The sequence below is a fragment of the Canis lupus genome, chromosome 30 (genome assembly GCF_048164855.1).
Source record: "Canis lupus baileyi chromosome 30, mCanLup2.hap1, whole genome shotgun sequence".
Classification (NCBI taxonomy): Eukaryota; Metazoa; Chordata; class Mammalia; order Carnivora; family Canidae; genus Canis; species Canis lupus.
The window spans coordinates 42,940,424-42,951,960 of record NC_132867.1 but is presented as its reverse complement, the minus strand read 5'-3'; the positions used below and the strand labels follow the sequence as shown (position 1 = coordinate 42,951,960).

At 66.3% G+C, this 11,537-nt stretch overlaps 1 protein-coding gene and 1 long non-coding RNA gene across 3 annotated transcripts; one reads left to right on the top strand and one right to left on the bottom strand.

Moving 5' to 3' along the window:
• Nucleotides 1–1,014: 1,014 nt before the first annotated feature.
• On the bottom strand, nt 1,015–2,450 carry LOC140621805 (uncharacterized). The gene is made up of 2 exons (XR_012021545.1): nt 2,112–2,450; nt 1,015–1,211 (listed from the first exon to the last, which is right to left on the bottom strand). It is a non-coding gene; the product is annotated as an uncharacterized lncRNA (long non-coding RNA).
• Nucleotides 2,438–9,978, top strand: SPATC1L (spermatogenesis and centriole associated 1 like). 2 transcript variants are annotated; one of them, XM_072807250.1, is made up of 4 exons: nt 2,438–2,767; nt 5,452–5,802; nt 9,041–9,264; nt 9,599–9,978. In XM_072807250.1, exons 1-4 carry the CDS (start codon nt 2,566–2,568, stop codon nt 9,920–9,922), a joined length of 1,101 nt encoding a protein of 366 aa, XP_072663351.1. In that variant the 5' UTR covers nt 2,438–2,565; the 3' UTR covers nt 9,923–9,978. The 2 variants fall into 2 exon arrangements, with proteins under 2 accessions (XP_072663351.1, XP_072663352.1); XM_072807251.1 differs by having other exon boundaries at nt 2,443–2,767; nt 9,113–9,264; nt 9,599–9,960.
• The last annotated feature ends 1,559 nt before the right edge of the window (nt 9,979–11,537 follow it).

The following is an 11,537-nucleotide window of genomic DNA, read 5'->3' as shown; positions in this document are numbered from 1 at the left end:
AAAAAAGAAAACAGGATGAACCCAAGTCTTAGGATTGAATTGTGTCCCACAAGATTCATTTGGAAGAAAAGGGCCTAAATTTGAGGAGATCGTTAAGGTTAAATGAGCCCATAGGGTGGTGCTGGTCTGATAGGACTGGTGTCCTCAGAGGAATAGATGAGGACATAGGAGAGGACGGTGTCCATACGGCCCAGAGGGGCCTCAGGAGGAGCCAGCCCTGCCCACGCCCGGATCGAGGACTTCTAGGGTTCCAAACTAAGAAAATAAATTTCTGTTCTTTAAGCCACTCAGCGTGAGCTGTTTTGTTACAAAGCCCTAGGAGACTAACGCACCAGCCACGTGAGTAGGTTCACTAACCGTGAAGGGCTGAGCAGCCCACTGACAAGGCAGAGACCGTCCCATGGCCTGAGAAAGCACGACCCGCTATGTTGTCCCCGAGAAGTTTTAAGTGTGAAAATAGGATAAAAGTGCCAATAAAAGAAAAACAGATAACATAACAAAAACAATCATAAGAAAGCAAAAGTAGGGGGATCCCTGGGTGGTTCAGTTGGTTGGTGCCTGCCCAGGGCATGATCCTGGAGACCCGGGATCAAGTCCCACGTCGGGCTCCCAGCATGGAGCCTGCTTCTCCCTCTGCCTGTGTCTCTGCCTCTCTCTCTGTGTCTCTCATGAATAAATAAATAAAATTAAAAAAAAAGAAAGCAAAAGTACTATATTAATATCAAAGTAAGTTTCAGGAAAAGGAACATTAATAGAAATAGAGACTGGGGGGCTCAGTGGGTGAAGCATCTGCCTTTGGCGTGATCCCAGGGTTCTGGGATCGAGTCTCTCATTGGGCTCCCTGCGGGGAGCCTGCTTCTCCCTCTGCCTCTGCTCCTTCCTCTGGCCATGTGCTCTCGCTCTCTCTCCAATAAATAAAGCCTTAAAAAAAATAGACCTTGAATAACAATAATGTATATGCGCCTAATAGCAGAGCTTCAGAATATAGAAAACATAATGTAGCCGGAGAGGGAATTTGATAAATATACAATTTAATGGATTTCAACATTGTCTCAGCAAGTGTGGACAGAACGTGGAGCCAATTTGAAGTCATGGGCATTTACGGGACGCTTCACCTCCTCCTTTTCAAGAGCTTCTGGACCATTCACTGACACGCCATGCGGGGCGAGTCAAGAGCCATCCCACGGGGTTGAAGTCATCCGGTGGATTCTCTAAGCGTAATGGAATTAAATCAGAATTCAGTAACTAAGAGATAGGAAATCCCACATATTTGGAAATTAAACAATATGCGTCTAAATACCAATGGCCCAAAGGAAAGTACAGGGGAAGAAAACTCTTTGAAGCTGAAAGAAAAAACAATGAGGTAAGAGCTTGCGGGGCGGCCACGGGCTTCCGTGTTGATGCCGCAGTAAGGCCTCGAGCCGGCGGCCTAGGCGCCCGCTTCCAGAACCTAGAACCCGAGTAGGAGGACGGAGATGCCGACAAAAGTCCAGCCCGGGCGGCAGGAAGCACAGTGGGAAGGTGACCCTGGAGGCTGGTGCTCCAGAGCGTCCACAAGCCCGGGGTCTGGTCGGGTGAGGCCGAGGACAGGACGCCGGGTGCCCCGCAGCCAGGTCACCCGGGGGCGACCGGGGGTCAGCCTCACCTGGGCCCTGGCCCACACACGTGCTCGTCTGCACACACCTGCACCCGCACCCCCGCCCGCACCCCTGCACCCCCGTGGCTGCCGCCCCAGTGCACCCGGCTGCCCCCCCGTGGCCGCATCCACATGTCCTCGAGGCGTGAGCAGCTCGCCCAGGGGCCAGGGCCGGACAGTGGGGAGGCCGCCGCCCTGCAGGGCCCCGGGGCAGCAGGTGGGCTGGGGTCGTGGGGTCCAGGCCGCCCGTGCCCAGGACGGAGCCCCCAGTCCACGGCCATGTGCCTGTCGGGGTCCTCGGTCAGGTCCCGTGGGTCAGGGTTCCGGACACGCAGGAGCCGAGTTCGGGGACAGCGGGGTCGGCGGTGCCCCCGCCCAGAGCGCCTGCAGGGCCGCCCGGAGCTGCGCCGACTCCCTCTGCCCCCCCCCGCCGCCCTCCTGCCTCAAGGGTGCGTCCCCGGGGTGCACGCCTGACCTGGGCCCAGGTCCTGGGGACCCCGCTGACCCCGCGGGGGGGGACAGCCACCGGAGTCCCCGGAGGCCTGCGCACGCCGCACGACCCGGCGCCATCCTTGGCCCATAATCTCGGCAGTTCCTGGGATCCAGAACATTCCAATGTGGGCTGGCTGCCCTCTGTCCGGCCCCCGGCCCCCCGGCCCCACCCCGTGCCCTCCGCGGCCTGGGCCCCGGTGGGAGGTGTCGCTCGGGCCAGCGGCTGCAGTGGGCAGGCCCGGCGCCGCAGGGTGACTGGGGTGACGGGGGTGACGGGGTGACCGGGGTGCCGGCTCTTTAAGGGTGACATCACAAGGCTGCGGAAGGCCGGGCGGCTGTGGGGCTCCGGGGCCTGGGCTGTGCCCGAGCGTCTGCGGGCTCTGGGCTGCCACCTCCATGGGGCCGCAGGCCCGCCCGTGAGCCCCCGCGCCACGGCCATGGCCGAGGGGAGCGAGCTGATGAGCAGGCTCATGAGCGAGAACGCGGAGCTCAAGAAGCAGGTGCGCCTCATGAAGGAGAACCAGATGCTGAAGCGTCTGCTCAGCGAGAGCTGCCAGGAGCGCGGTGGCCTCGGGAGCCGGGACCTGCTGTTCCCCCGGGCGCCCACGTACCCCGAGGACTGCTCCCCCGGGAGCGCAGGTGAGCCGCGGGGGCGCTGATGCCCGAGGCCTCCCCGGGAAAGCGGGGCCGGGACCCCCTCTGCCGTGTCCTCGGCCGAGGCCTCCCTCCCGGCCCGCGGGCCCCACGGACGACATGGGGTGGCGCCGCCCTCAGGCCGCCTACTGGGTGGTCTCGGCGCCTTCCTGGCTGGGACCCCCCTGCGGCCCGGGGGTCTCGGACAGGCCCGGGCGGGGGTGCGGGGGCTGGGGGAGGAGGCGCTGTCGCCCACGGGGTCAGCTGGACACACCCCAGCCCGCCAGCCTGAGCTCCCGCAGCGGCCACGCTCACGCCTGCCACAGGGACCGCCCGGGCCGCGGGGCCTCGTGCCCTGGGACACCCCACAGCGGGTCAGGGCGCCCCCTCGGGCCCCAGGACGGCCCGGTCCCAGGAGATGGGTCCGGCGGGGGCCCCCCAGGGCTCAGAGCCCCCCCGTGTCAGCTGTGGTCCCGGGCCCGCCCCGCCGTCCCTCCATCCTGCACCCGCGGGTCCCCAGTGACGGGCACTTGCGGGGGGACCCGGTCAGGGCGGGGTCCCTGGGACGGCGGCGCCCCCCGTGCTCACGCCCTGGGCCCCGACCCTGCAGGACAGCAGGCCCTGGCCGGGGAGGCGGGGAGGCCCTGCTGCAGGGCCGGGGCCCAGGTCAGCGGGGCGGCGGCCGCCCTGGGGGGAGCTCAGCTCTGGTCAGCGCCCCCATGCCCGGGGCTCCGGACGCGCCTCAGGCCCCCCAGGCTCTGCGCCCCAAGGCCCACGGTTCCTACTGCCCCTCAGCGCCGCCCTCTAAGCAGGATGCGCTTTCGAGCCCGTGTCCTTCACTGGACAGCACGCGCCGGTGGCCGAGCGCCCCCTCGCCCGAGGGCCGCACCCGCAAGGCCCCCCCCCCGGGGCAGCCGCTGCTCACCCACCCGGCTCCTCTCCGAAGCCCGTGGACGGTGCGTCCGCGCTCGTGGGGGCTGGGGGCTGGCCGGGGTCGCTCCAGCCCGTTCACACGGAGCTGTTGGAGGGGCGCCACCAGGCTGTGGCCTCTACCGCCCCCCGCGGCCCCCGCCCTCCCCCCGGACACCTTCGCGACCCCCGGGCCACACCGCGCTCCGCGGGGTCCCCAGGCTGCAGGCCACGGGCTCGTGTGTCGTGGGCCCCCACTCATCCGGCCCTCGGGCCCAGAACCCGGAGGGGCCCTTCCGGAGCTTCTGCGGGGGGAGGGAGGCCGAGGAGCGGGCGCGGCTCAGGGCCCCCCTCGCGGGTCTGGGCTCCGGGCTCCCCGCGGGGTTTCTGCGACGATGCGACATGATCTCTTCCCATCGATCGTCAGCGGGGGCCGAGGTCTGCACAGTGCCTGCTTCTTGGACTGGACTGAGGATCGAAGATAGCGGGTGCTTTTTGTTTTTTTTGTTTTGTTTTGTTTTAATGTTCACACACCTGTGCTGGAGTCACAGGAGGGAATCGGGGCTCAGCGAATAGGAACAGAGAGCCCGAGCCGGCTGAGCCCACCGAGGCCCCGTGGGTGCAGGGGGGGCCCCCCTCGGCTCTGCCCCCCAGCTCTGGGCAGCCCGTGCTCAGGGAGTCCTGAGGCGGCGGCGGGACAGTCCCGGCTGCTCCGGCCGCTGCGGGTCGGGACGTGAGGCAAGACACCTCCGGGGGCTGTTCTTCTTTTGAAGTTTTTTTTTTTTTTTTCTGGGAAAACATCTCCGAAGGTCGATTAGTTGGCTCCCGAGGAGGTACATTTTAGGATATGATGTTTCTTTTTCTTTTAGGGTTTTATTTATTTAAGGAATGTCTCCATCCAGCTTTGGGCTTGAACTCACAGCCCCCAACATCGAGGGGCAGCTCCTCCCACCGAGCCAGCCGCCGCCCCTGCAATTTTTCATTATAGCTCGGAAAAAACACGGTTTCTCAAGAATGTGTTTGCCTCTCTGGTGGGAGGGAGAACCAGTTCACCGTATGAGGCTAGAAAGGGGTCTTGTGAATCACAAGAAGAATCAGTACTTTGAAGGTGACCGCGGGTCATACCTTCTGCGTGACAGTCACTAACCCTAGCGCCCTGGAAGGAGGCGTTGACGAGGGGGACAGAAGGAGCTGCTTCAAGGATGTGAAACATGAATCACCCCCCACGGTCCCCCCAAAAAACCGAGTAGAGAAAAGGCAGAGATAGTCCAGAGAATGAAACCCGAGGGGGGTGAGCACAGGACACGGTCACCAGGGTCGGGGGCGGGGCGGCTGCTGAGGGGGAGCACGAGGAGGCCCGACGGCGCACACCTGGGCCCGGGGAGCGCGGGGAGCACGGCGCGGTGTCTGGACGAGGGAACCGGGACTCCTCCCCGAGGCTCAGCAGCGCAGTGGATGTGAGACTCGCCGTGTGCGTGCATGTGTGTGTGCCTGTACGTGCGTGTGCACACACGCGCCGGGAAGCGGGTAAATGTATCCGGTAAGCTACCCGATGACTCAACGGCGTGTCCCCGAGGTTCATGCTGCCACCCCGAGGTATGTGGCAGAGGGAGGCCCCCGCAGGACGGCCGCGGCCACGTAACATTTAAAAGCGTTGGCGTCCCTGTGAACGAGCGAGGACGCACGGGCGTCAGGAGGCTGAGCGGCGGCTCCCTGGGGCTCTGGGGGGCTCTCGGCCTCAGGACCCCCTCCTTCGGGCCTGACTCCCCCTCCCCGTCCAGTTGCAGACTTCGGAAGGTTCGCCGGTGCCCCGGAAGCGCCCTGCCAGCTGCCAACGTCCTCCCTGGAGGAGCTGCTGTGCTCGCACGCCCCCATGTCCCGCGAGGACGACGCGTCCCCCGGCTGCGCGGCGCCCGCCCCGGTGCCCTTCAAGGCTTTCCTCGGCGCCCCCGAGCTGCACGCGCCCCGGGGCACCGACCTCAAGCTGTCTCCGCTCCTGAGCCCCCTGCAGGACCCGCTGGCGGACAAGACCCTGCTGGAGCCCAGGGAGATGGTCCGGCCCAAGAAGGTGTGCTTCTCGGAGAGCAGCCTGCCGTCGGGGGACAGGACCAGGAGGAGCTACTACCTCAACGGTACGGCCGGGGGTGCGCGGGCCCTGGCACCCCGGCTCCGCCGTCAGCAGAGGGGGGCGGGCGGCTCAGCCCGGGTCCGGGGCTGCTGCTCTTAAAACGTCTTGCCTGTTAAAAAACCAACATTGGGGGCGGGGGTGGGGGGAAGCCCCGGTGGCTCAGTGGTTTGGCTCTGCCTTCAGCCTGGGGCGCGATCCTGGAGACCCGGGGTCGAGTCCCGCGTTGGGCTCCCTGCGTGGAGCCTGCTTCTCCCTCAGCCTGGGTCTCTGCCATTCTCTCTCTCTCTGTCTCTCATGAATTAAAAAAAAAAAAAACAAAAAAAACCAACGGCGGGGACCCCTGGGTGGCTCAGCGGTGGAGCGCCAGCCTTCGGCCCAGGGCATGACCCCAGGGTCCCGGGATCGAGTCCCGCATCGGGCTCCCTGCAGGGAGCCTGCTTCTCCCTCGGCCTGCGTCTCTGCCTCTGTCTCTCTGTGTCTCTCGTGAATAAATAAAACCTTAAAAAAACCCAAAAACCCAACGGAGCCGCCACCTCCTCAGGGAACGCAGACAGCGTGGTGGTTGGAGGGCCGGCCGCCGGAGATGGGCGACGTGGAACAGAGAGTCCAGAAACAAGGCCGAGGGTGTACAGGTTTAACGTGCAGCAGCGGCACCGAGACAGTCAACGGAGGGACAACAGCCTTTGCAACCAGTGGTGCTGAGACGGGTGGACAAACGTGCACGAGCGTGACGTTGGACCTCACACCACATACAGAAATGAACTCAAAATGTATCAAAGACCTGAAAAAATCTAAAAGAGCTAAAGCCACGAAACTCTTCGAGAAAACACACACACACACACACACACACACACACACACACACAGCTTATGACCTCAGGTTTGGCCACAGGTTTTTAGATGTGACCCCAAAGCACGAGCAACAAAAGGGGAAGTCCGTGCTCTGGGCTTTCTCGGAAGTAAAAGCTGGTATATTTCAAAGGCCCACGTTTCTAGAGAGCGGAACCCGCCCACGGGGGGAGAAAACCCCGGTCCTCACACCATAAGGGCGAGTGTCCCGATGTGTGAGAACCGCCCGCGACCCAGCAGTAAAAAGCCAAACAATCCAATTAAAACTGGGCCGAGAACTGGAAGGAACGTTGCCCCAGAGGAGATGCACACGTGGGGCACGGCGAGATGCTCAAGATCACCATCGGTCACCAGCAAAATGCTGAGGGAACCACGGGACGGCGCGTCAGCCCACGGCGGAGGCTATCACACGCGCGTGCAGGGGGACGTGGCCCCCGAAGGCCGTGTCTCGCCGCTGTGCACCGGCTCGGCAGGTTCATCCCAGATCAGACCCGGAATCACCAGGCGTCCCCGCAACTTGGGTCGAGGGTTCAGGTCCGGGAGAGCCGGGCGCGTCCGTCCGCACAAACACCTGCGTGAACGTTCCGAGCGGCGTTAACCTTGGAGCCCGGACGGCGGGCGGCGCGCGGGGATGACGGGACGTGGCCCACCCCCGCGGCGGCTGTGGCTCGGGGGAGCAGGAATGCGGCGTGCGCGGACCTGGGGTGCACCTTGTGCCTGGCCGCCCCGGAGGGACCCCAGAGCACCCACGTCCGCGGGGACAGCAGGTGTGTCGGCAGCTGCAGGGGCCGTGGGACCGCGGCGGGACAGGGGTTTGTTGTGTTCTGTCTTGGAATCAGGTCATGGTGGCGGCTGGACGGCTGTGAGGGTACGGAAACCCTGGAGTCGCACGCTTTGAGGGAGGGGGCACTGCGCCCCGTGACCTCAGTTCCTTGGTGCAGGCGTGGGCCCCGAGGCCCCCGGGTCACTGTGAGGGTGAAGGAGGCGCAGACCCCGGGACACCCGTGCACCAGGACCCCCTCGCCGCGCACGCTGGAGCGCCGAGCTGTGCTGCTGTGAGTGGCCACCGTGTGGCCCGTCACCCCAGCATGTCACAGCAGTGTTTCTCCTCGGCCCCCTGAAACCTGCTTTGCCCACTGGGACCCCGTGGCCCCAGGGCCCCCCAGCTCTGGGCCCTCGTGGGGTTCAGTGGGGAGCCGGGCTCTGGGCCGTGTGGCTCAGACGGGACCCTCTGCCGGGCTGTCCACACCCTTGCAGCCCCTCCCTGTCCCCACCGCAGAGCCACCTCCCCTGACGCCCATGGGCCCCATCCACAGATGCTCCCCTCTCGGCGTCTGGGGGTGCACGGCTGAGGCAGTTGCATCCTGACCCTGTCCTCAGGGGCCTATCTTCGGGGCCTGTCCTCAGGGCCCTGTCCTCGGGGGCCATCCTCAGGGTCTGTCCTCGGGGGTCTGTCCTTGGGGCCCGTCCTTGGGGCCCTGTCCTCGGGGGTCTGTCCTCGGGGGTCTGTCCTCAGGTCACTGTCCTTGGGGGCTGTCCTCAGGGTCCGTCCTCGGGGGCCTGTCCTCTGGGGTCACCAGTGGCCACCTGGCAGCAGCCTGTCCTGAAAGGGCTGATGAGCCCCTGTGGTCACCCACTGGCGGCGCCGTGTGAGCGCCCTGGAGGCTGTCTTGGCTGGACGGTTAAGGGGACCCGGGCACAGGATGGGGCCGAGGAGGGCAACCACCTGCCCACGGCCACGGCCAAGGCTGGTCCTGGGGTCCTGCCGCTCTCAGGGCTCAGGTGCCCGTGTGGGGTGTCCTGTGTGTGGTCACGGGACCCACCCGTGGGTGTGCCCCTGCCCTTGGGGTGGAGCCCGCAGGCTGCACCAGGCGTCACCTGTAGGGTTGGTCTGGTGGCTGGACAAGCCCCGGGCCCCTCGGGGGGATGAAAGCCCGGCAGGAGCAGGGGGAGGCGTCGGGCGGAGGCTCTGGGCGGCGGGGATGCGGCTGTGCTCGCCGGGGTCTCAGGGTCACACGCATGGGGCCAGGAGCGTGGGAAGGGTCTGCTGACTGAGGGACGGGGCTGCAGCAGGTCTGGAAGCAGGTTCTGGGGGGACAAGACAAACGCTCCTGGGCTGAGAAACAAGCTTGAAAGGCATTTCCCTTGGTCTCAGAGGACGGGGGTGGGGGTGGGGGCGACGACCCGGGACCACAGGTGGTCAGGCTGCCTGGGGCGAGGGGACAGGGGTCGCTGCCCTGGGGCCGCAGGAGGGTCCAGCTCTCCTTCCCCTGCTGTTACCCTCCGGCTTGGGGGCGGCCGGGGCCCTCCGCGGTGGGGGGGGGGGGCCGGCCCCAGCACTTCGCCCCAAACCCGGGCCGCGATTACTTCAGTTGTTCCCCCAAACGGATCCAGGGGTGCGGCAGGAGGAGGCTTGGCCCCTGACTGTCCTTGTCCTGCGCCGGCCTGCCCCGCCGCTCCTCACAGAGATCCAGGGCTGCTGCGGCGCCCAGAAGGACGGGCGCATCGTCGGGGAGATCGCCTTCCAGCTGGACCGGCGCATCCTGGCCTACGTGTTCCCGGGGCTGACCCGCCTGTACGGCTTCACCGTGTCCAACATCCCCGAGAAGATCAAGCAGGTGCGCCCCTGCCGCCGCCTCCCTGCCGGGGCCCTCCCTCCGCTGGGGCCCTCCCGCGCCCTGGGGTCCCTCCCTCCCCCCGGGACCCTCCCTCCCCGGGAGCCCCCTCCCTCCCCGGGGTCCCTCCCTCCCCTGAGCCCCTCCCCAGGCCCCTCCCTCCCGGAGGCCCCACCCCGTGGTGCCCACACAGCTCTAGGGGTCCCCCCTCCCCCCACCTGCCCTCTGCGGCGGGGAGGCCTCGGGTGACCCAGGGTCCCAGCGCCCGGGCCGCGCCGCAGGGGGTGGGCAGGGGGTGGGCAGGGGGGGGCCGCCGCCCACGGAGCCGCCCCCGCAGACGTGCACCAAGTCCCTGGACGGGTCGGTGGACCAGACGCGGCTGCGGGAGCTGACCCAGCGCTACGCGGCGCTCACGGCGCGCCTGGAGAGGCTGGGCTACAACCGCGACGTGCACCCGGAGTTCAGCGAGTTCCTCATCAACACCTACGGCATCCTGCGGCAGCGGCCCGACCTGCGCGCCAGCCCCCCCCGCAGCCCGGCCGCGCTGCGCAAGCTGCTCATCGACGTGCTGCCCCCCAAGTTCCTGGGCGACTCGCTGCTGCTGCTCAGCTGCCTGTGCGAGCTCGCCAAGGACGACCGCAAGCCGCTCTTCGCCTGGTGAGCCGCCCGCAGCGAGCCTCCCTGCGGGGCGGGCGGGGCGGGCGGGGCTGGAGCGGGTCGCCTGCGCCCCTCCCGCGGCCGCCCAGGAGCGCCCCGGCCCGCCCGGCCCCAGCAGGCGCCCCCTCGGCCCCCAGCACGGCCCGGCCCGGCCCGGCCGCCCACACCTGCGGCACCATCGAGTCACTGTATTAAAACCATCCGTTTCCTGTTTCCCTTTCCCTTGGCTCTTTGAGGGGTGGAGAGCGCGGGGAGGTGCCCGCAGGATCCGGGGGCTGAGCCGCGACCCAGCCTCGAGGGGCACAGCTCCCGGGCCTCCAGCCAATGGGGCACCCGCCCGGTCAGGCCTCGAGGACTCCACTCCGGCCGCAAGGAGCCTGCGGCTGGTTTCCCCAAATGCAGAGCCTGAGGCGAGGGTTCCGTGCGGGCAGGGCGGCTGTAGGCCCCGCAGAGCTGGGGCAAAATGAAAACACAGGTCCCTTGTTCCGACGTGGGAATTGCATGGGGACAGCAGCGTAGGGGACAGAGAGGAGGGCGCCCGGGGCTGTGTGGATTCCGGGGAACCTGCTTAATCCAGGGATGATCTGACACGCCCCCTCCCCCCATGCTGGAGCCGTCAGGTCCCCGTGTCTCCTGAGATCTCCAAGACAAGTGACCCCCTGGGCCCACGGCCTGGCGCTAGCCTCCTCCTGGGCCTTGGCTGAGTGGATGGTCCCCGGTCCCGTCCCTGCTGTGGGTGTGAAAGTATTGGGGTTTCTGGGTCACCTGTCCCTGTCACAGCCTCCTGTGTCCCAGAGGCCCCAGGCGTCTTAGGACACAGCCACAGCCTGGGCAGCCCGACACCCCAACAGAACAGGGGGCTTCAAACCGCACTTATTACCCCCCAGCCAGGGGCTGGACATCGCAGCTCCGGAGCCCCTCTCCTGGGTGCGCAGATGCGGCCTTCCCTCCGCGGCCTCACAGGCTTGTGCTCTCCCTATGAGGACACCAGTCGGAGTAGACAAGGGTCACCCCACGACAGACATGATGTTAACTTTACTGCCTTTGTAAAGACCCTGTGTCCAAATACAGCCGCTCCCTGAGGTGCAGGGGTCGGGGCTTCAACACATGATTTTGGGGGTGGCCACAACCCAGTCCATCACTGACGCCTCCCTGCCCTTCCAGCCACTGGACACCCACCCCCGGCTGAGGGACTCTGCCACCTTGGGGGTCCATCCAGGGTGCACAGATTTAGCACCAGGGCTCTGCGTCGGGGGAGGGGGGCTGGTGGGCACTTGGGCACCACCGGGACGCAGGCCTCTAGGGACGAGCCTCAGCGTTAGGACCCGGGTTTGGAAAAACGCTTTCGTTGGGCCTTTGCAGGTCCTGCCGGGGCTCCCGTCACTCGTGGGACCTAGAGGAGGGAGAGCGGTCATCGTGTCCACCCAGGGGAGCCGGGGCTGCAGAGGGCCTGGCCTGCCGCAGCCTCCCCGGGGTTCTGGGCTTGTCTGGCTGCTCCAGGGGTGGGGTCCCGAGGCCACACACGGGGACCAGGAGCTGGGCGTCTCCCCCCTGGGACCTTGGCCCCCCTGCACTGCCACGGCTGGGTGGGTCCTGCGCCCTGGCGGATGGCAGACGGG

Coding starts and splice junctions, on each gene's coding strand:
- SPATC1L (XM_072807250.1), top strand. CDS start 2,566: ATGGCCGAGGGGAGCGAGCTGATGAGCAGGCTCATGAGCGAGAACGCG. Junction 2,768..5,451: donor CTGCTCCCCCGGGAGCGCAG/GTGAGCCGCGGG, acceptor CTCCCCGTCCAG/TTGCAGACTTCGGAAGGTTC. Junction 5,803..9,040: donor GAGGAGCTACTACCTCAACG/GTACGGCCGGGG, acceptor AAACGGATCCAG/GGGTGCGGCAGGAGGAGGCT.